Below are 21,199 nucleotides of genomic sequence, written 5' to 3'. Positions count from 1 at the left end.
TTGGCCGGCTGGCGAGCGCCCTCCTGGCGCGCTGCCAGCCGTGAAGGTCTAGTTTCAAGGCAGACACAGAGTTTGCGGCGAGAGGGGCCTGGCGATTTCAGGGGTGAGGATCTGTAAGTGAGCGGATGCGCTGCTCGCGAGTTTGGCAGCCGAAACAAGACAACAGTGTGACGGGTAAGACTCGAGGCGTGTTGCAAACGAAATTGGCTTTTTCCGGTTATGTCATCTTCCTGCATCAAAATGATATTTTTATTTCTTTTTTTAATAGTTTTTATGATAACCAAGTAATTTTTCTTCTCTAGATAATACTTTGTGATGTTATGGTTTATTTTATAAATACTGTGCCAGCTTTCTTTCCAAGAACAGAAGCAGCTGAAGTAGACCACGTATAGTTGTTTAATCTCATATGCTTATGTATCATGATGAGTGGACAGCAGAAGGCTCTATTAGGGTTTCAAGAAAATGAAAAACTTAAGGCTAGTTTCTTGCTGCTGCTTAGCAACTATGAATAAATAGTATATACTTTGGAGAGGCTTTGTAACATTTAGACAAGAAATGTTCATATTTGAAAATCACTATTTTAAAATAAAGATTAATTTTACCCTATTGTGTAAAGGATGTTGATATTTCTCTTATGATTTTCTTCCATGAGCAGCAAAAAAATGTGTCTTTACTTACAAGGATGAGGTTGAAATTGGGGACCATTTATAAATTGCTTGGCTAGGAGCTCTGAACAGGAAGAATGTTAGGTGTTAAGACAGTGAGCTGGGCCACTGGCAACACCCTTCCCATGTTCCCCAACCACAGTGTTAAACACACATTTTCCCATCCAGCAGCTGATCTTTCTGAGCTATAGCCCATATGTCTGAAGACGAGTTTCCTGTCATTTATCACAGTTTGGCTATGGAGCTTAGCAGGAATTGTGACAAATAATTTGCAATGTCTATGGCCATTGGAAATAGAAGTAACTCTAAAGGCATGGATCTGTGGCTTCTTTGGCTGTGTGGTACAGGCGTAAGCCTCTGTCTGCACCATTCTCTTCATTGTTCTTGCATAAGCATGAGGCTGCATGTTAAGCTGGATCTGGGGCTAATTTAGCCAAAGAAACCCATTAGATTTTGCCACGCAGCTTCCCAGATCCAGTTCACCATGCAGTGACAAACACGCATGTTGTGCTGACCCAGTAAAAGTGGAAGGTAGGGCAACACTCACAACAGTTTAATGCTGCTGTTGAATGTTCTGCCATAGTTGAAGTACGTTTGACTTCAGAAAACAAGATGTTGGTTTAATTTAAAATTTATTTAAATAATAGATTTTGCTTGTTGTTCATTTAGCTGGCTGACACTCCTGTGTAAGCTTAAAGTTAGACTTGTGTAGTGACTGAGGCCATAGATGCTTAATGTTGCAGAAATACTATGTGCTTTTCAATTAACAATTTAATTGTATGTATAGTTAATTCTTGGATTAATTCTTGGTCTTAGCCTTTCTGTTGCTGACTTTCAAAATCTGGACCTAGGTTTGTAGACATGTCATTTGTTATGCTTCCCTATTGTGAAAGTGTGTATCAGAAAATGCAAAACACTACAGAATGTCTTTTTTTTTTTTAATGTAAGCTCCTACTAAAGTCAGTGATGTTTTTAGTATTTCTATGCTCTCAAATGTAATACAGCTTTTAAGTGTTGTTTAGAGGCTGGAAAAAAATCTTTCAAATTCCTTAGGAATATTGAAACTTGAATTTAGAGTACTGTAAGGAGTCTTGTGGAAGTTGCTAAGAAAAGCAAGGTGGTTATAAGTAAATATAGGCCTCTTTTACAGTGGTTTACTTCTCTAGTGCAGGGCAAACTTAAGGCCTCTGCAACATTGACAGGTTAAAACTCTTGAGTTTTTTTGTGCTATCCGGATTGCTTTTCTTCTAAGTCTACTCTAGATTAATTTGTGAAAATATGCAGGTGTGTCCTTTTAGTGTGCTCATACTGTAGCCTTTTGAAGATGAAATGTGATCAGATAAGTGTGCAAAAGTCCACGAAGTCAGTAACAAAACTAGTAGTAATGCTTTAGTAAAGAGTAGTTTACCAAAGGTGACTTTAAAACGTGACTACACAAAGCCTGCAATGTCTAGATGTGTGTAAATTGTGTGGAAGTAACTTACAATGAGGATCAGATGCTCACATGTTCAAATTGGAAATGGCTATCATGAGGTTTTTTGTTTCATGAGTTACGCTTCCCGAATTGCAGTTCTTGTGAATTGAACATGAGTGAAACTTCTGTTACGGATGCTTTGAAAAATGCTTGTTTAAACAGCTGGTCATCAGTGGTGGGACTCACTTCACAGGAAGTTTTATCTCAAGGGGTTATCAACAGTAGTGGTGTAGGGCCTTGAAATTCTGGAAAGTTTGAAATAGCTCCTGATGCTACCTGCAAGTGTGCAGGTATATGAGAAATTTTGAGAAAATGTGACCCTTCTGGCAGCTTTGTAAAGAACAGTGTGAATTTGAGAGTCTAGAGATGAGAATCAAATGAGGGATATAAGGGGCTGTAAGGCAGAAAAAAAATGTTTAAAAGTCTTTTCTCAGATATGCAGAGCAGTTGTTTAATAATCTTTTAAACAGTGGTCAGTTTTTCTCATGTTCAGTGTCATTTATCAAAGCAGCTTGTATACACTATATGCTTTACAATAATCGGGCATACTAGTAGTATGTCCAGTGCTTTAGTTTTTGGTTGAAGACTGTCCTCTTGGGCATCCTTACATGATGTAATTTTGTTTTAAACTGCTTTCTGAAGATTGAATGTCTTAATTTTTCAGCTGGTGTAAAATTCTATTCTTGGTTGTACAAGTGGCTCAGTACATTTGCAGTAATTTGAGGTGTCTTTGTGTCTGTGGTGCTAGAAGTGGTTTGTCACTTGAGTCATCTGAACCTCAGCAGTTCTGGGAAGTGTTGGGGGTGGGTGTTGTGTGAGTGCCTTAGAACCTGTAACGTATTTTCAGAAGTCAAAAGGGCTGTACATATTCTTTGCATCTTTTAAAACCTGAGATTACATTTCCTAAAAAACCAAACCAGTGTGCCCCTCTGACCATGGAGGAGGTGTTGGCTCTTCAGTCTTTTGTTCCTGTCCTCCTGTACATGTGCTGCACTTCTGTTCTAATTTGGTGGGATGTCACACTGTTAAACTCATGTCCCATGTTTGTGTTCCAGTAGCGAGTGCCTTACTAAAAATCTGGTAGTCTTAAGTAATAATGCATGCAGGCAGGAGAGTTGCTCCTTATTAGGCGTCGTTACGTCATGCCTAGAAAATGTTTTTCTGTCCTGGTGTCCGGAAAGCTGTTTAACACTGTTTGCTTGGTAGCAGGTGGCTATTGGTACCTCTGTTCCAGCTGGTATTATACATACTATGTATGATTTTTACCTTCGTGTGTTACTCCTCAGAGTTGTGTATCAGATCATCATTTGATTTTTCTTACAGCAGAAAATACTTGCTTGTGGGTGAGCTTAAACCCTTCTTTTGCCTGGGATATTTTGAAATAAATAGCTCATGATTTAGTGCCTTGTCAATTGTTATCCAGACTGTAGTGCAGTACAGTTACCTGCAAGAAGCATAAGGATAGTTGACATGCTTTTTCTGTAGACATCTGATAACTGGGATGTACAGTTTTCCCACTCTGTTGGAAACCCTGGACAAGAAAGTGGAAACTCTCAAATGTAACTTTTCTTGGTTTAAAGCAAGAAAACTGTGGAAACCTCTTCCCCTAATTGATTCTCTTGACTTTCACCAAGAAATAGTGCTAGATAGCATCCTTTTGGGACATAAATATTGTGCTGTCTCAACTGGACCTCCTAAACAACTTCTGTAGGCATTCTGATGACATGAATGTGGTCTGGGCAGAACCTGAAGACGCTTGGTGAAACCTAGTCAAGCTTGTTGTTCTCTTCCGTAGACAAACCTGATGAAGCAGTGTTTACTCTTAAGTGCTACTTGCTTCCTGTCCTGGTGGCATGCACACCTTCCTTTAAATGTTGGTCATTATGTGCATTATGAAGAAAGAATAAATAACACCAATTAAGTCTGTAAGTGTCAGAATCCAAGTAACGTGCAGATATGCACAGTCACTAAATGCTGAGTAGGCAAATGCTTCATGCAGGCTGTTTCCTACATCAAAAAACCTCATGTGGGTAGCAAATAAATGTCACTTTTAATTATGTGCTGTCTTGTGTATGAGGAATAGGATTGGCCATATATGAAGCTTTCCAGTTTATCTGGTAATACCACCCTATTTATTACATCTATTTTAGAAGCAGCAAACCCAGTGGTGACTTAATACTAGACACAAAGTCAGTTTTGGGTTAAAGAATGCATTAGTTACAAGCAATAGTAAAGTATTATGAAGGTTATTAAACTAGGCCAGAAATTGCTCATGGAGACAGTCTGACTCTAGTGAGTTCATAGTGTAGCAATTGCAAGATTTCAAGGTGTGAGTTGGCAAGGGGTGTACAATATCACTTTAATTCATGCTGTAATTAGAAGATCTTCTAAAACCTGCATGGTTGTGCTTTGGGGGAGAATTTCAGTAGCTGGAAAGAGATTGGATACGAGAAATGGACTTTGAATGCCAATTAGTAAACTCGCATACCTTGTGTTTGACTAATGACAAAAAGTGCTTTGCTATACAAATACTTTAGCTTGGTGGTCAGAATAGTGAGATAAAGGAAGGATGAAAGGACATGGGAGCTGACATGATTAACCATCCAGAAATGAAAATGCTCCTTTTTTCTGTTCCCCTTGATGGCAGTGGGAAATAAATGGTAGCGAAAAGCTGCTGCTGTCTGAGACCAGTTTGAAAACGTGTGGTAGAAAGCTTTGCTTCCAACTTTATAGCTTTTTCCAGGTGTCTTCCTAGTGTGGACAGTGTTCCCTGACCTTGATGGGCAGCCTAGTGCTGGTTGGGTTGGTTTTTGAGCGGGCTGGCATGATCCTGGGGCAAGATCATAGTTAACTGGGCCTTGGATGTGAGGTGTCCTGTGCTGTTTTGGACAGGAGCTTGAAATAATGGTTAATGTGAGTTTCATTAATGCAGGTAGCTTTCAAAATACCTTAAGGCACTTGTTATAGGTGACTTAACTACGCTGTTTGTGCTGAGTCAGATGTCTTCCATTTGTCGAAAAATGGACTTTCATGTAGTTATGTGAAGGGTCACCATTGGTATACTGGGCAGGTAGTGAGGCTCATTGCATCTTTTTTAGTCTTTAATCCTTTCTGTCTTGTATTAGAAGTTATGAAATGGCATAGCTCTGCATCTGCTTAGTATTTCTGCACTGATTATTAGACAGTTATGATCCTTCTGGAAGATTGACCAGGGAGACCTTAGGATTAACTCTTTGTATACAGAAAGCTATTTGCTGAGCAAACCTCAATGAGGTTCTCCACTGAAATTATTTTTGGAAGTTACTTTTCATTTGCGAAGAGTGAATTTATTTGATGTGAAAATCTTTAGTGTAATAGCATTTGTCAATCAATTGTAAATATTAGGTGTCACAACTGCAGTGTTGTGAATGAAAGTGAGCTTTATCACAAAACCTAAACTAGTGTTTAGCTTATTCCCAAAATAATAGCAACATTTTTCTTGTATACTCATTGTATTTGCACAGGTGATGTTCTTAACTCTTAGAGTTAAAAGTGCCTGAAAGGGTAGCACTTAAATTGCAGTTGTTTGTGCTTGTGTGTTTTATACCACAAGAACTCAACTTGGAGGAGGAAGTATGGAAATGCTTCTTTGGAGTATTTTACAGCCTTTGTGTGTGGACCATCGTAATTTTTTCTGTGGGGTCCTTCCCTGTGATTACTGGAAAAGATGTCCATTTGATCCTCAATTTAAAAATCAGTGGGACTAATACTAGAAATTTTATTCTAGATAGAATTTGAAACACTGAGTTCTCTTTTAAGATCTGGGGTTTTTTTGCATTAAAGGAGAGCGAACAGATTGTTCAATAATGCAGTGGGTTTGTCAGTAATGTTCCTCATCAGTGAATCTTCAGAAAGCATAGTTTCATTAGGAGGCAGGAAATTGTACTACCTGCCCCTTGGACTGTGTAAATGAAAGCACTATCCTGGTTTTCACTGGCCCCGTTAGGACTTTGCCTTTCGGTCTTCAGACTGTGAATGTGGGAGCATATAAAAGCATTTGGAAATGTGATGTAAATCAGCTTTTGAACTGAGATTTTTTTTGTTTTACTTGATGAACTGTTTAAAAATTAAGTATGCTTTAGTTTGAGTATAAAGGTGTAACTTCTCTGAAGGAAAACATAACCATGCTTAATAATGCTAAATACATTGATAATGAAGAGGAAATTCCTATTAAGACATATCTTGTGGTGTTGTCAGAGTTCGCCAGCTGGGACTGAAGGTTAAACGGTGTTTGTTTTCTCTTCAAATCCATTCCACTTTTCAGCAGCTTTGGTGATCATAAACTGAGTAACATGGAAGTGTGGGGTAAACTGTTCCATTAATTAGATGACTTGCCATTACTTAATCCACACCTACATTGCTTTTGTCTCTTAAGACCACAATGTTTAATTTTTAAGTACTACGTTTGTTTTGCTGTGTTTAGGAATGTCTTAGTCTTTGCATCTGCTGTAGTTAGTATTTGTTTGTATTACTGAAGTACCTTCACAGGGTCAGCTGTAGGGAATGAGCTCTAGTCCTCATTTCTTGTCTCTAATATTCTAGCACGGACTGCAGATTAGGGTGAGATGGTGGTAACTGGTGGGGACACTTGGCCTAACAATGAAGCTTTGTGTTCCCTGGTTTGAGGGAATGGCATTAGAATTTCAAACCTGACACAGTGACTTCTCGAACTGAATGATGAGCTTGAGGGGGTTTGCATGCAAAGGGAATATATTATTTCACTTTTGTGTTCAAGTGTGTTTGACCTCTCTAGGGATTTGAAAAAAACACAAACCACCAACTTCAAATCAATGTAATCTGTGTTAAATGTGTAATTAGATTTATTTCAGTTTGAAATTTGAGAACCATTATGTGTTTACATTCTGCTGTTTGGTGCCTGATGCTTTGTTAATAGTGATGTTGCCAATACAAAGGTAACTGCTTACTGGTTTAGTTTCTGTCTGCTTATAATAGTGGATTTCAAACCCGAGAACTGTAGGCATGCCTCCTGTTTGTAATAACATTTTTCTACATAAACAGGGCCTGTACATCTGTTTCCAATGCTGTTTTGACAAACTGATTCAAAAAAATTAATTTTCTCTCTGAAATTGTTACTCTGGAAACTTAGACGTTGTGTATTTCTAAAATAACTCAGTCTTTCAAAATAAGACAAGTCAAACCATTCAGGAAACAGATGACACAGGAAGCAAGTCACTGAACAGCAGTATGTGAATTCCTGCAGCTAGTCTCTATTGTAGAACCTGTTCAGATGTTGAAGGGATGCAGATTGTGCTTCCATGATGGGATTTGGGCTCCTAATCCAAGATAAATTAGGGGAAGTTTTAGCTTCAACCTTTTTACAGTTACTTCAAAGAACTAAATTACTTCAATAAAAATTGGAAAGGAATATATTAACTCCTTTTTCCAACAGGAAACTACTCCCAACCCTCAACCTTCAGAAGAGGAGAAAACTGAGCCAGCACCCAGTCAGGAGGTTGCCAGCCCTGAACAGTATATTAAGCATCCACTACAAAACAGGTAAATAGTACAGAAGCATGACTGTAATTTTGCCAGATGGGAGAATGCCTGTGGCTTTACAGCCCTCTTGTTTGCCTTATGTCTTCTAGCAGCATTTTGAGAGTTCTCATTTTTTGGGAAGATTTTTGCAGTGAGGCTGCAGGGGAAATAAAATTTGATCCTGTTGTAATTTAGAGCCTTTTCATGTAGTGTTGTTACAGAAGCCGAAAGTCTTTGCAGATTCTCATAATGCAGCCAGTTAATTGGAAAGAGCACAGCTTTGCTTTGAGTTTTGCAAGCAGAGCTTTTATTGCTTTTCTTTAAGAGACTGACATTGAGATGGAGTTGCTGCCAAGCGGAACTGGAAAACCTTCCGTTCTGCCTTGTACTTGGGCAATTAAAGTGCCAGTGGTAAAGATTTCTCATTTCTTATCACAGTCGTACTCCTTTATATCTTCCTGTTTGGAACTGAAAGTAGTAGAAGCTGTGTTAATCAGCCAAGGAGCTTACTAGACTTGATCATATGAGTGGTTGGCATCTACAGTAATATTGTCATTACCTGTAGGAAGCACAGCAGAAGAAACCTTGTAAAGTGCAAATGCATGTATTTGTACTAATGTGTCACTAAGAAAAACACTGTAGGGCAGTTAAAATTTCTTGTTTAACAAGAACAACATGGAGCAGTAGTTAAAAGTAAGCATCAGAAAAGTTACTGAAAAATCAAAGACCTCCTACTAAAACAAAACCAGGTGTGTCTTAAGCTTGAAAAGCTACTATTGGCTTTTTACTGAGCTACAGAGATGATGAGGACTTTGCCAAGAAGCTTTGTAGTTCAGAAACTTATCTTGAACTGCCTTTCTGCAGTAAAGATATTAATAAGCTTATAGGTTGAATTCTTTTAAATGTGCACCAAATTTACTCCAGCAGCATACATGTACTTCAGAAAGCAGCTAGGAAGTAATTTTCTCCATGTAAGCTGAAGAGGTGATGTGGGGTGCTCAGTACTTAATGTTGGTAGGTAGGTGCTGCTCCAGTGTGAACCTTTTGCCAAATGGCATCTCTAGGTTTTGAGCAAGGGTGGAAAACCACTCTGCACTCTAGTGCTAAGCTGTGTGCATCCCATTTTCTATCTTTTCAACTTCTATCCTTCCTCTTTTTCCTCTGAAGACCTTGATTAAATTGGTGCTGACACTCCTTTGCAAGTGCTAGTGGGGCTGTTACTGGAAAAAAGTAAGCTTATAAACCAAGGTTTGAAATGTCAGGAAAGGCCCCATAACAACAGCTTGACACCTGTTCACTTAAAGTACTCCGCTGTGAGAAGGTAAATCGCTACTCTAGTGCAAACCTGAGTGATTTCAACACTGCTGAAACTATCAGAATGAAAAATAAGCCAGTTAAATGTCTGTCATGGTTTAACCCCAGCCAGCAGCTAAGCACCACACACTCACTCGCTCCACCCACAGTGGATGGGGGAGAGAATTGGAAGAGTAAAAGTGAGAACTCAGGGGTTGAGATACAGTTTAATAGGTGAAGCAAATGCCCCACAAGCAAAGCCAAACAAAAGGGATCTATTCACCGCTTCCCATCAGCAGGCTGGTGTTCAGCCACCTCCAGCAAAGCAGAGCTCCATCATGCATAACGGGTCCTTGGGAAGACAAATGCCATCGCTCCCAATATCCCTCCCTTTCATCCTCAGCTCTATATGCTGAGCATGACATCATGTGGTCTCGAATGTCTCTTTGGTCAGTTGGGGTCGGCTGTCCCACCTGTGTCCCCTCCCAACTTCCTGTGCACTGCCAGCCTACTCGCTGGTGTGAGAGGCAGAAAAGGCCTTGACTCTGTGTAAGCACTGCTCAGCAATAGTAAAAACATCTCTGTGCTATAAATACTGTTTCCAGCAGAAATTCAAAACACAGCCCCATACTGGGTACTAGGGAAAAAAAATTATCCCGGCCAAAACCAGCACAGGGTATGAGGGTATACCTCATCAGGGTATCCTATTCTAGTGTTTTAAACAATCCTTTTAGATCCAGAAACAGCGTCTTTCTGTGAAAGGTTCAGTTGTGTGTTGAGATTTGTACTCAGTGGAGATAATGATGAAGAAAACAATGGAAAATTTCATTTATATATACAGGTTCAAAAACTTGAAATGGATAAAGTTAGGGGGTGTTTAAGGTTGCTGGCATTAGTAAGCTACCCTTTTAAAATTTATGCTCTTCCAATATATGAGTGCTTGGGAAACTTTTATGGCATGTATAGCTTTGGAGTGGTATAATCAGCTTTTGTAACCTTTACCAAGAAATTACTGGAAAGGGAGCTGTGCTCCTAGTTTGAATAGTCAGTGGTGTGTTAGATGATGATTACTCATTTGCGGTAGGGGATTGCAGTTCAGCAGTAGCAGCAAGGAGAAACATCTGAGGCTTAGACACGTTCTGAAAGTATTTAAAATATTTACCTAAACGAATTGATCAAGTTTTCCATGATTCTTGTAATGGGAGCACAAATATTGTTGATCTGCAAAGGGTTGGATTTGAGAACTGGGTTTCATGTGTACCTTACTGATGAAAACTCACTTCCATCTGAAGGTTTGCACTTTGTTTGGATATAACAATACACATATATTTTATTTATAATATAACTTACAGATGCTATTTTATTTTGTTCTCCTTTAGATGGGCACTCTGGTTTTTTAAAAATGACAAGAGCAAAACTTGGCAAGCAAATCTTCGTCTTATCTCAAAGTTTGATACTGTTGAAGATTTTTGGGCGTAAGTAAAGATTTTCCATCTGAGTAATTATCCTGGCATATGTTGGTAAAGCTTATGCCAAAGTAAAAAAACCCCATGAAGTACTCTATTAACTGCAACTTTCTGGGTGTAATCTGAAATGTTTGTGAAATTGAAAGTGAGATCTACCCCATTCTTCAGACTGTGGTAGAATGTAACGTTTGAACATGTGATTTGAGAAGTTTTTCATATTTTACATGCACATTGTCTTGCTGTTAACACTGCTTACATTTTTGTATGTAGAAAATTGTACTTGTGTGGTAGCTGTATGTGATAGTAACATGAATTTCTAAATTCTTATAGCCAGCTGACTGACTTCCTCAGCCCCAAATTTGGCTAGCTGATAAAGTTCTCAGACAGTAACTCACTTCAGATTCTCAAGAGTGCCTGAATCTGGAGCATAGTACTTGGGAGGTTGATGCAGATTAATGGCTTCTTTGAAAGAAGTTCATTAAAGGTTCCAGAAGAAACTACCTTCGTTCTAAATTGAAGGTCTGTGAAAGCAGTTAGACTCAAACAGCAAGAACAAAGCCTTTGAAGGTAGGCTTGTGCTTTTCAAACACCTGCTTCAGTCAAATTCAGATAGCTTACATGGAAGATTTTGTCTGCCATAATGAATAAATATGGAGAGAAATGCAAGTGGCATGAAATTGAGGATGAAAAATTCATTATATATTTGATATTTCTTAGTGTTATGCCACACCAAGTGCTAGGTTCTTTTGAATGTGATCAGAAGAGAGATGGTGTTTTTTAGTGGAATAATGAGACCCATCAGTGATCCATTAGCACCAACAGGAGAGAATCAGACATACTGAAAATGTTGAACAAGTGTTTATCAGTGCAGTTATCAGAGGGAGGGGAATAGTTACAAGCATAGAATCCTATCTTTCCTGTTCCTACCATGGGGGCAACCAGTGGTTGAGCAAACTGTAGCTTGCAGTCTTGGGGTATGTGATGGTAGGCGAAATTGTTTGAAGCTCACAGTTAAAGTTGGTTATGGGTAAAATTTTTGAGAGAGTGGTGAGGCACTGGCACAGGTTGCCCAGAGAAGCTGTGGATGCCCCATCCCTGGAAGTGTTCAAGGCCAGACTGGATGGGGCTTTGAGCAATCTGGTCTAGTGGAAGGTGTCCCTGCCCGTGGCAGGGGGGTTGGAACTGGACGGCCTTTAAGGTCCCTTCTAACCCACCCGTTCTACAGTTCTATAACCGAGATAGTCTGGGTAATTAAAAGAAGTGCTGAATCTATATGTCTGCAGTCAAGGTATAAAATCAGTCACCACCAATTGAGAAGGTATGCCTTTGGTGTGGTTGGAGGGGGGAATAATGTGGTGTTCTGGAGTATGTTAAGGTTAGGTAAACTTAAAGGAGGGAGGCTGGTAAATCTATAACTGGCTTCGTAAATTCCTATGCCTGATTTTCAGTTGTTAGAACATCACAGTAATTTCTTTTTTGATGCTGGACTGTGCCTGAATGTTAGTGGATCTCGAACTACAATTTAATGTGGAATGTGCAGGCCTCTTTCTCAAGTCTGACCTTAACAGTGCAGGAAAAAAGCATCTATCTTCTTGCTAGAGGAGGGGACAGTATGTACTCCTCTTCTTTTTTTTTTTTTTTTTTGGATGCTGAATTGCATTGTTGTAAATTAATTCAGAGTATATATCTTACATTGTTATCTTGCTGTTTGAATTTTTATTTCAATTTGAATTATCAGGACTACAGCCTTCATTCCTGGAGTATTGTGTTAAATAAAAATTCAAATATTTCTCCAGAAAAGTCTCTCTGGAGAGACAGTAGCCTTAGAAAGATAAACAATTATGCTTATTCCATGTATGTGTATATATATAAAATACACAGGCAGAACTTGTTGCCATGAAATTTCAGTGAGTTATTAGAAACATAACTTTGTTAGAACAAGTTTTAAAGGTAGCATTGGTATTTCTGGAAAATACTGTTGTAAAGGAATCCAGCAAGTGTTCATAAACCAGTTTCCATTCTGTTTCTTTAAACCCAGACCATCTTAAATCCTTTTATACTGCTGAAAAATACTTAGGAAATAAGGTTGTTTCTGAAATAACTTCAGTGCTTTAATTTTTGCATTTTATTTGGTCATATGTCTTAAATTCTTTAGGAATTTTGAACCTTTATAATAATGCTTATTTTGTTAATCCTGCTTTTTTTCCCTCCAATAGTTTATACAACCATATCCAGCTCTCTAGTAATTTAATGCCTGGTTGTGACTACTCACTCTTTAAGGTATGCTTGCTAACCTTTTTTCTCCAGTTAGGGATATTGATGGATGATTTCCAGACTAAGCCAAGACACTGTCTGACTATTTCACTTCAGATATTTAGGAACATGGTTGGGAATGTCCTAAAGGTGTTAATTGTTTTTAGGAAGTCCCAAACACACACCCTTTGAAAATAAGGCTGTCATTAGTTCTGAAAAAGCAAATATTTGCTATAACACACGTCCCAGACAATACGTTTTAATCTGTTCCTATGTTTGTCTTTATTCTGTTTGAGATGCTTGTGCAAATAATTCTCAGTTTTTATAATAGGCTTTTCCAGCTCTCACTTGGTGTGAATGAAGTGAGTTAAAATGTCTGAGTTCTGTGGGAGGCTGCAGTGTTGTCCAGTGTTCTCTATGATCACTACTAGCCAGGTGCACAATGCTGCTGTAATTTTTACACTGCCTGTTATGAGCCCTATTACTTATGCATGAAATAAAGTTGTACCCAACGCACACTTAAAGCATGCTGAGGAAATAGTTTTAACTAGTGAACAGGAAGTAGTCAAACTATTGAACAGGAAATCCCTCCTTGGCTGGAGTGGAGATCTGAACTGGAGTTAAATCCTGACCTCTCTGAAGTGCTTCTGACATACAGCTTCTTTTCTGGATTCCAGTACTTAAATAGCCACCATGTAAGTACTGGTGCCTGGTTCCTCCTGAATGTTGAACGTTTAATTAGTTTTCAGCCTGAAGTTCTGTAATGCTGTTCGCTTAATAGACATTTCTTAACCAAATTTCTCTGTCTAGACAGTTACCTGTTTTTTTTAATGACAGACTTTCCTGAAGGGTAATGTAGCTGGTGGATATGGGGATTGCAGTTTTCTGCTTTGCTGGATCAGTGCATCCAGAGTCATTTAATTCAGTGCAGGGCCATCAGTAAAGCACGAATTGGAATGCAGCTGCCTTCTAAATGGTATGTTGATTTTTGGACCCTGGCAATTAAAACTCTTACTTTCACCTTCTGTGTGCAGGAAGTTGAGAGAGACTGCCAAGGGTGTCTGTTTCAGTGAGGTAATCTTTATGTGTAAGTGAAGCCAATGTTGCAGTGCGTCCAAGACTTAAAATAAGGAACCCAGCGTGTAGCTGCTAATATTTTATTTGGTTTCATATGGGGCTGAGTGGATGTCTCTTCACCTGTTCCCACAGTTTTTTGTAATGCATAGCCAAGGCTGTGATCCTTCTGTACAAATAAAAAAGAGGAAGTGCACTTCTTAAGCTGTTTTGGAACTTCAGTATTGGTATGAGACAGTATTTCTGGACAGGCATGTATCTTAAACTGTACACTTTTCTGAAGTTGCCATTTCAGTTATTGCTGGCCTTTTAGTTTTTTTCTAGGAAAGACAGATCAAGTCTGATTTAACTTCTGGCTGTTCTTTGCAGGATGGGATTGAACCCATGTGGGAAGATGAAAAAAACAAGCGAGGAGGACGATGGCTAATTACACTAAACAAACAGCAGAGACGAAGTGACCTTGATCGCTTCTGGCTAGAGACAGTAAGTGCTATGGCCTTACAAGTTGCGGTTGAAGGATCTTGCATCTGTATTTAGTGTTTTAACTGGTTTGTTCTTTTGGTGTGCCACACTAGACTTCAAACTTCCTGGCAGCACAATGTCCTGTAAGCTTTTATTGACAAGGCTGCATTTGAAACAAAACCTTTCCATGGTGATGCTCAATGTAGTTATGTTCTGTTGAAGATTTTCTTATAATAGGCAGCATTGGAGATAATTCCACAGGACAGATTAACCTTTTCCTGTGGGATGTACAGAATAGGTGTTGAGCTGCTAGGGAAAATAATACTTTGTCTTGAATCTGACTCCCAAATTTAACTGCTCGAATGTTACAATTTGTTTTACAAATACTCTTACATGTGAATGGTTTTCAGGTTTTGGTCTTGCTGTAACAAGAGAAATTCAGGTTTGTTTTTGTTCTTTCTGTACTTAACAATAGGCAAGTAGTAGCACAGTCTTCCTGTGCACTATAAAAATACTTTTTGTTTTTATCTCCTGGGAATAGATTTTTTGAATGGTAAATACATTTCTAGAGATTATGTGGGTTGCAGTAAATGCGTTGTAGAAAATGATAAAGCTGTATTGTCTAGGAACTGATGCAGAATAGCCTAGAAGTCTGATGTGGGTTTTAGGAGCATGGATTGCAGGCACTACAATGCGAAGCAATCTTAGCAAATCTCTGATCTTTTTTCCGTGCTTGCGTGAGAGGTGAGAAGTACTGCACCCCCTTGAAAAGGAGAAAATGGCCTTCAGGATCAAAGCAGAGGTGTCCAAAATACCAGAGCTATTAGGATCTTTTTAGGCACTGCAGTAGTGATTTGAAGAAAGGATGGTGAACATCATACTACTGGGCAATATGACTGCACATGAGTTTTGCATACATCTAGCTGTGTGCATTTGGCCTCTCCCCAGAATACCTATGAGTCCTCCTGACTCTTAATAGCCATTACATATGGATTGGAAATGTGTAAATAGTCTGGGTAGACTTAAGACTAGAGGGCTCTGCTTTTTGTTTAGCAGCACACAGTGGCACAGAGCCCAGATACGCAGGCGACTGGGATATGTGCTCTAAAACAACCCTGTCACTTCTAATTCCAGTAATTACTTGCAACCAACTTTCTGCAGTAAAAATCAAAAACTCTTCACTTATCACTCCCCTTCGGAAGAAATTTATTATAATCTGATGATCCTGTCATTCTTAACTGTAAACCAAACTTTGAGAAGACACAATTCCCCTGTTATGCAGCATTCATGAGGAGAATGTACTTGACTGTAGTGTTTACTGACCACATCTTTCCATGTATAGGTACTAATGCTGTTGATCAGTATTTGGAGTGTTTGTGTGTGGTGTAAAGGTAGATGTTTATGGCTTTCATTACTCAGTCAACATGCGCATCCTGCAGTCGGGTGTAGCGTTTGAAGTATGTGTGGTTATACCTGATTTATTCAGTAGCACACTTTGTCCTTTTTGTATTTCCGTGACACAGCCATCCCTTGTGCCTCTCATGGCTATTGAAAGACCTGCTGTGTTCAGAAAGTTGCAAGTGTGAATTTCCAAGTGTTATAAGCGATTCTGGAAAAATTAATGTAATGGCAGTGTATCGTACTGTGAGAGTGAAGTAAGCAAGCATCCGTTTGGAAACCAGCCCTTCAGTGTGCAGAAGGACTTTTAATTTAGCATGGACTAGATGAATCTGTCTTAACCATAAAAAATTCTCAGGTTCGAATATGTGGAAATTGCTTGTCCTATGGGTTGCAAGCTGAAGATTTTAAATACTGCTTTCACTGTTAACCTTGTACAGGGATATGACCTAATGCAATCTGATCTTCCTGAAGTACGCTACCTTTGCCAACTCCAAGCTTCGGCATTAGAAATCTCTGGGGAGAATCTTGTATTACTTGTACACTTGTGTTGTTGTATTTGCATTAGACGCTGTTCAGGATGACAGATTCCCACTTCAGGGGCTGAGAACTCTGAAGCTCCCCGAGTGTGTTGATAGGAAGTGCCCACCTCATTAGATAGCACTTCATGTAAGCTGTGGTCTGCATTGCCTCTGAATTTATGTACGTCAGAATGGAGGTTGGACCTTACATAGCTGACCTGTTGCCCAGATAGTTCTTCACAGCTTCTTCCTAGATAATGGTTGTAAACACTTAAAAATTCAGATTTGTCTACCTGTGCTAAAAATACTTTAGAAAGAAGAATTAATTCCTTTAATCCTTAATTGGTTTTGGGTTGGGAGGATGGGTTGGGAGGCAACATGCTGTAAGTGATCAACTGTGTCAGAACTTGTAGCTGCTGGGGCAGGGGGAGAGATAGAAAACTCTCAACAGGAGAAAGATGCTCTACAGCAGAGTTTGTGTTCACTTGTAACATTTGGAACTTGAAGAAGATAGTGCAATAAACAGCTACTTTGACATACAGCAATCATTGTTTACAAGCAGTACAATGTAGTATCCTTCAAAGTCATTGTGTACACCATGTGTTTGCCTATGGAGCAGGATTCTGACTTTGAACTGCCACTTCTAATGGTTAATCTTTGTTTTGTAGCTGCTGTGCCTTATTGGGGAGTCATTTGACTACAGTGATGATGTATGTGGTGCTGTTGTTAATGTTAGAACTAAAGGTGATAAAATAGCAATATGGACAACCGAATGTGAAAACAGGGATGCTGTTACACATATAGGGTAAGTAATGTGATTGTCTTGAATATATGGGGTGTGACCATGTATTCAAAGCCTGCTAACCTGATAGAGAATGCACTCTGGGCAAAAGTAACCTGTGCAGAGCTGTATCCCAAGGTTAAGTAACTCTGTGCCAAATTATCGGCATTACTGTGTCATTTTTCTGTATGAGCCTACATTAGTCTCTTCTTTGTACTGCTGTGCTACTTTCACTGTGGTTTAGAAATAATGAAGAATACAAATACAAATGAATACAAATCCTGGCAGAAGTTTGTCACAATGAGGCATTGAATGAATAGCTGTGGTAGTGTAGACTGTGGTGTTGCATGCCAGTTTGTGAAGATGGGTAGCCAGGAACAGTGGAGTATTGGCAGGATTTTTTCTCAGGAAAGTGATGCTTACAGGTAAGAGAGGAAAGGTGCTGTGAATCTTAAGTTCATAAGGATGTCCTTATATTTGAAAAAAGCTGGGCAGTGTGCTGTGAAACTCCTGCAGATGTTTTCCTCCCTTTTTGTCACTTTTAAATGACAAATGAAAGAAAGTTGAAGTAGAAATCAAACAAAATAATGCAGAGTTTTAATGGATTGATGTGTAATAGCAGGTCATAGTCTCCATTTCCGTAAGCAACAGTAGTCATCTCTAGATTATCATGCCTCTCCACTATGGAAAATGCATGTGGTGCTCTGCTATTTAGCAAGTATTGCTGAAGCTGCTTGTGCTGTAGCACTGATTCTTCACAATTACCTGTTAAATTCAGTCTCTGTAGGTCACAACCTCTGCAAAGCAATGAAAATATTTATCTTCCTATCTTAGAACGTCCGGTTTTAGGCCAAACTTTGTCAGGCATAGTAGCTTGCCGTCACTCTTCACTTACTGGGAGGGTTTCTTGGCATGTTCCTTTTGGGCCTTTATGAATCTGGGAGGGTCTGCCTTGTACTAATAGTTTCATTGCACAATCATGTTCAGGCTTGAAAGGTGTTTTAACAATAGACACACACAACTGTGATGTGCATCTTATGCTACAAGGGAATAACCTAACACCAAACCTAGGAGGCTTGAGTGCCTTAGAAAATATGAACCATTGACTAAAGAGTGAAGATGACTACGTTGGACAACTCACTGTAAAAAATAAGATTTTTGCAAAATGACACATTTACTAGGTAGTATTGACTACCTGATGTCATGCTGCCATAACTCTAAAGAAAATACATCAAGCTTTTATTTGTTACAGTTGGAGTAAGCTGTGTTCCTGTAAACTGCTCCATTATGGTACATTTTTAAAAAACTAAATTAAAAAAAATTAGTTCTGTTAACCTGCAGTTGAAGAGGATTGTTCTGTGGTTTTGTCAGAGCTTGCAGCCTAGTGCCCATTAGTGGCTTGCATCTCCCCATACTCCGTGCTAAGGAACAGAATGTGTGTAAGGGCGGGGGTTTCTGCTGCTGCTTTTAAGTCATAAGAGCCAGGCTGATTTTTGTTAAAGCTTCTGCTGGGTAGCTGCCCATGGCCAGTACCCAGATGAACTGGGGGAGTGGGGATCTGCTTTCTATCAGCAGATGAAGGAAAGACTGTGAGTCTGTGCAGCTGAGATGTGTGTGGTGATAAAAACTGACTGTTTCAGGAAATTGCTGCTTTATTTGATTCGGGCGACTTCATAATCTCCATAGCTTTGGAATCGTGGACCATGACTTCATAGCTGTTTTGTTGCTCTGTGTGGGAATATAGCTTGCTGATATTAATGATGTTCACGTGAATGGAGTAAAACCCAGTGTTCTACACTTACACTTACTTGTTCATTATTTTTTTGGCAAGAGCTTGACCCTATTTTATATGGTAAGTCATTGCTCATACAGAATTGTAAGCTGATTTTTTTTTTTAGATGCAATAAGCCAGAAAAATCCTGTTTCATGTCCTTTATTCATAACTTAGAAATTGTTTGTATATAGGCAACTCTTTTTCATGGAGGTGTCAGCAGATCTTATAAAGCAGGTGTCCTGTTACTAATTCCTTCCTAAGGGCTTTGCTTAAACTGTTGTTCTGTTTCTTTTCTCCAGGAGAGTATACAAGGAAAGATTAGGACTTCCTCCAAAGATAGTGATTGGTTACCAGTCCCATGCAGACACAGCTACTAAGAGCGGCTCCACCACTAAAAATAGGTTTGTTGTTTAAGAAGACACCTTCTGAGTATTCTTTCATAGGAGACTGCGTCAAGCAATCGCGATTTGGGAGCTGAACCAAAGCCTCTTCAAAAGCAGAGTGGACTACGTTTAAATTTGATTTCCATCTAAATGTTGCTAAGATCTGTGAGAAGTCTCATTTGCCTTTGTCTTGTACTTCTGTGTTCAATTTTTTCTATTTTGGCTGAAGTAACCATCAACAGTCCGAATTTTAGTACACCACCCCTCCCAACCCCCCAGAATCCATACATGTTTTCCTGGCCCACTCTGTAATAGCTTGGTAGAAACATTACTATTACAAAAAAAAAAAGAAATGTTTATCCACAGTATTCAGAAAAGAAGTTGTATTTCTGTACCTGCAGGAGATTACTCTTACATTTGCCTTGTCTGCAGTAACATTTTGCTGGTTTGGAATAGAGTATGGTGCATACAGTTTTCTAGCAATTTTTTTCATACAGCATCTTTGCTGTAACCTATGCTGATGGCTGCTAGATTAATTTATTTGTTTTCCCTATTTGATAACATTAGTGATATTTTGATTTCAGTTGTTTTTGCTCATGTAACGTGGTGAAGAATCTGAGAATATGACAAAGGTGGAATAAACATTAATTTTGTGCATTCTTTGGTAATTTTTTGGGTTTCTTTTGTAACATCAAAGCTTTGCTACAAATTTATGCATTTCAGACAACTCGGTCATCTGTTTGTGTGATTTTCCTAAACATAATTGTGGATTTTTTTAATGTAACACCGTAATCTACATTCCTTACTAGAACTAGTATGTCTGTTTTTGTATCTTATGCTGTATTTTAACACTTTGTATTACTTAGGTTATTTTGCTTTGGTTAAAAAGGCTCGAGTAGAAAAGCAGTCCCATTCATATTAAGACAGTGTACAAAACTGTAAATAAAATGTGTACAGTGAATTGTCTTTTAGACAACTAGATTTGTCCTTTTATTTTTCCATCTATACAGTAAGTATTTGTACTTCTTGTGACAAGGCAGTCTCTACCATGGCTTCTATTGTAGTGTCTTCTGAGAAAGATCTGGAGTCTGGAGCTATAGTCTGAAACTTTGAATAAATCTATTAGATAGCACCCAAAATCAAAGTGAAGTTATGTTGATGTGGCTACTGTTTTTTTCTTAGTAGTTGTCTAATTGATCGTGTTTGTGTTGTTTGACTCTGGCTTATGGCAACCAAGAAATTCAGGAGTATGTAGAATGCCGTCTAGTTTCAGGTAGGAACTAAAACAGCTTGAGCGATTCTGCTTAGGTACATAACTCTTCCATGAAGTAGAAGTAAAGCACACTGGAGACATAGCTACAAGATAAAATATGAGGATCTAGATAGTCTATCATGTATGTCTTACAATGAGATTAAATTTTTATTGGCTTGGAAGTTGCTGTGGGAGCTGTCTGTTTGCTTGACTTGCAGGATTGGGGGGAAATTTTGAAGGCTGTTGAGTTAGCTGTTTTGAGCACAATGTGAGAGGCTTTTTCTTTCTGTTCTGTGTAGAGCATGCAGAAAAATCTGCTTTATTGCCAATTTCTTATTTTTCAGTGATATGTGCTTGCCAGGGTTATATAGCCACCTTCAGCCAAACTTAAAGGGAGATGCTTATTGGGGTTTTGAGCTTTGATAATTTAAAGCAGGTTTAGTCACTGGCAGTGAAGCTTCAGTTGAATCAGGCTTTTAAATCTGCCTGATGAAGGTGTTTCTGTATGCAAGATAGGCTTGAAGACTTTCTTGCAGAAATGTATGTTGTAAACGGCGTATCAGGCTACACCAAAAAGGTACTACATTAACTTCTGGATCATTCATATATCTGGTTAATAGAAACACAGTGGACATCTGTTATCTAATGATGTGGTGTTTTCAGTGTTGGTCATTAACCAGGATAGATGCTGTCTTCAAGGCCAGGCTGGATGAGGCTTTGAGCAACCTGGTCTAGTGGAAGGTGTCCCTGCCCATGGCAGGAACTGGATGGTCTTTAAGGTCCCTTCCAACCCAAACCAGTCTGTGATTCTGTGGCTGTGGAGAGCTGTTAGGCTGGTTGTATGCTGCTTTCTGCAGATCCTGATGGA

The 21,199-nt window shown here is 39.0% G+C and overlaps 1 protein-coding gene across 1 annotated transcript; it reads left to right on the top strand.

The window, feature by feature from the left end:
- The first annotated feature begins 125 nt into the window (after positions 1 to 125).
- Positions 126 to 19,736, top strand: EIF4E (eukaryotic translation initiation factor 4E). Its single transcript, XM_010148691.1, has 8 exons — positions 126 to 174; positions 2,925 to 2,971; positions 7,589 to 7,695; positions 10,347 to 10,442; positions 12,650 to 12,713; positions 14,130 to 14,243; positions 16,810 to 16,946; positions 18,996 to 19,736. Exons 1-8 carry the CDS (start codon positions 126 to 128, stop codon positions 19,108 to 19,110), a joined length of 729 nt encoding a protein of 242 aa, XP_010146993.1. The 3' UTR covers positions 19,111 to 19,736.
- Positions 19,737 to 21,199: the final 1,463 nt, after the last annotated feature.

The sequence above is a fragment of the Eurypyga helias genome, unplaced genomic scaffold (genome assembly GCF_000690775.1).
Source record: "Eurypyga helias isolate BGI_N326 unplaced genomic scaffold, ASM69077v1 scaffold36313, whole genome shotgun sequence".
NCBI lineage: Eukaryota > Metazoa > Chordata > Aves > Eurypygiformes > Eurypygidae > Eurypyga > Eurypyga helias.
This window is presented reverse-complemented; position numbering and strand designations above follow the sequence as displayed.

What these genes read in the sequence shown, in the direction of transcription:
- EIF4E (XM_010148691.1), top strand. Translation starts at nt 126, where the DNA reads ATGCGCTGCTCGCGAGTTTGGCAGCCGAAACAAGACAACAGTGTGACG. An exon ending in GTGTGAGTGCCTTAGAACCT is followed by an intron (nt 2,972 to 7,588) that starts GTAACGTATTTT and finishes TTTTTCCAACAG; the next exon opens with GAAACTACTCCCAACCCTCA. An exon ending in AAGCATCCACTACAAAACAG is followed by an intron (nt 7,696 to 10,346) that starts GTAAATAGTACA and finishes GTTCTCCTTTAG; the next exon opens with ATGGGCACTCTGGTTTTTTA.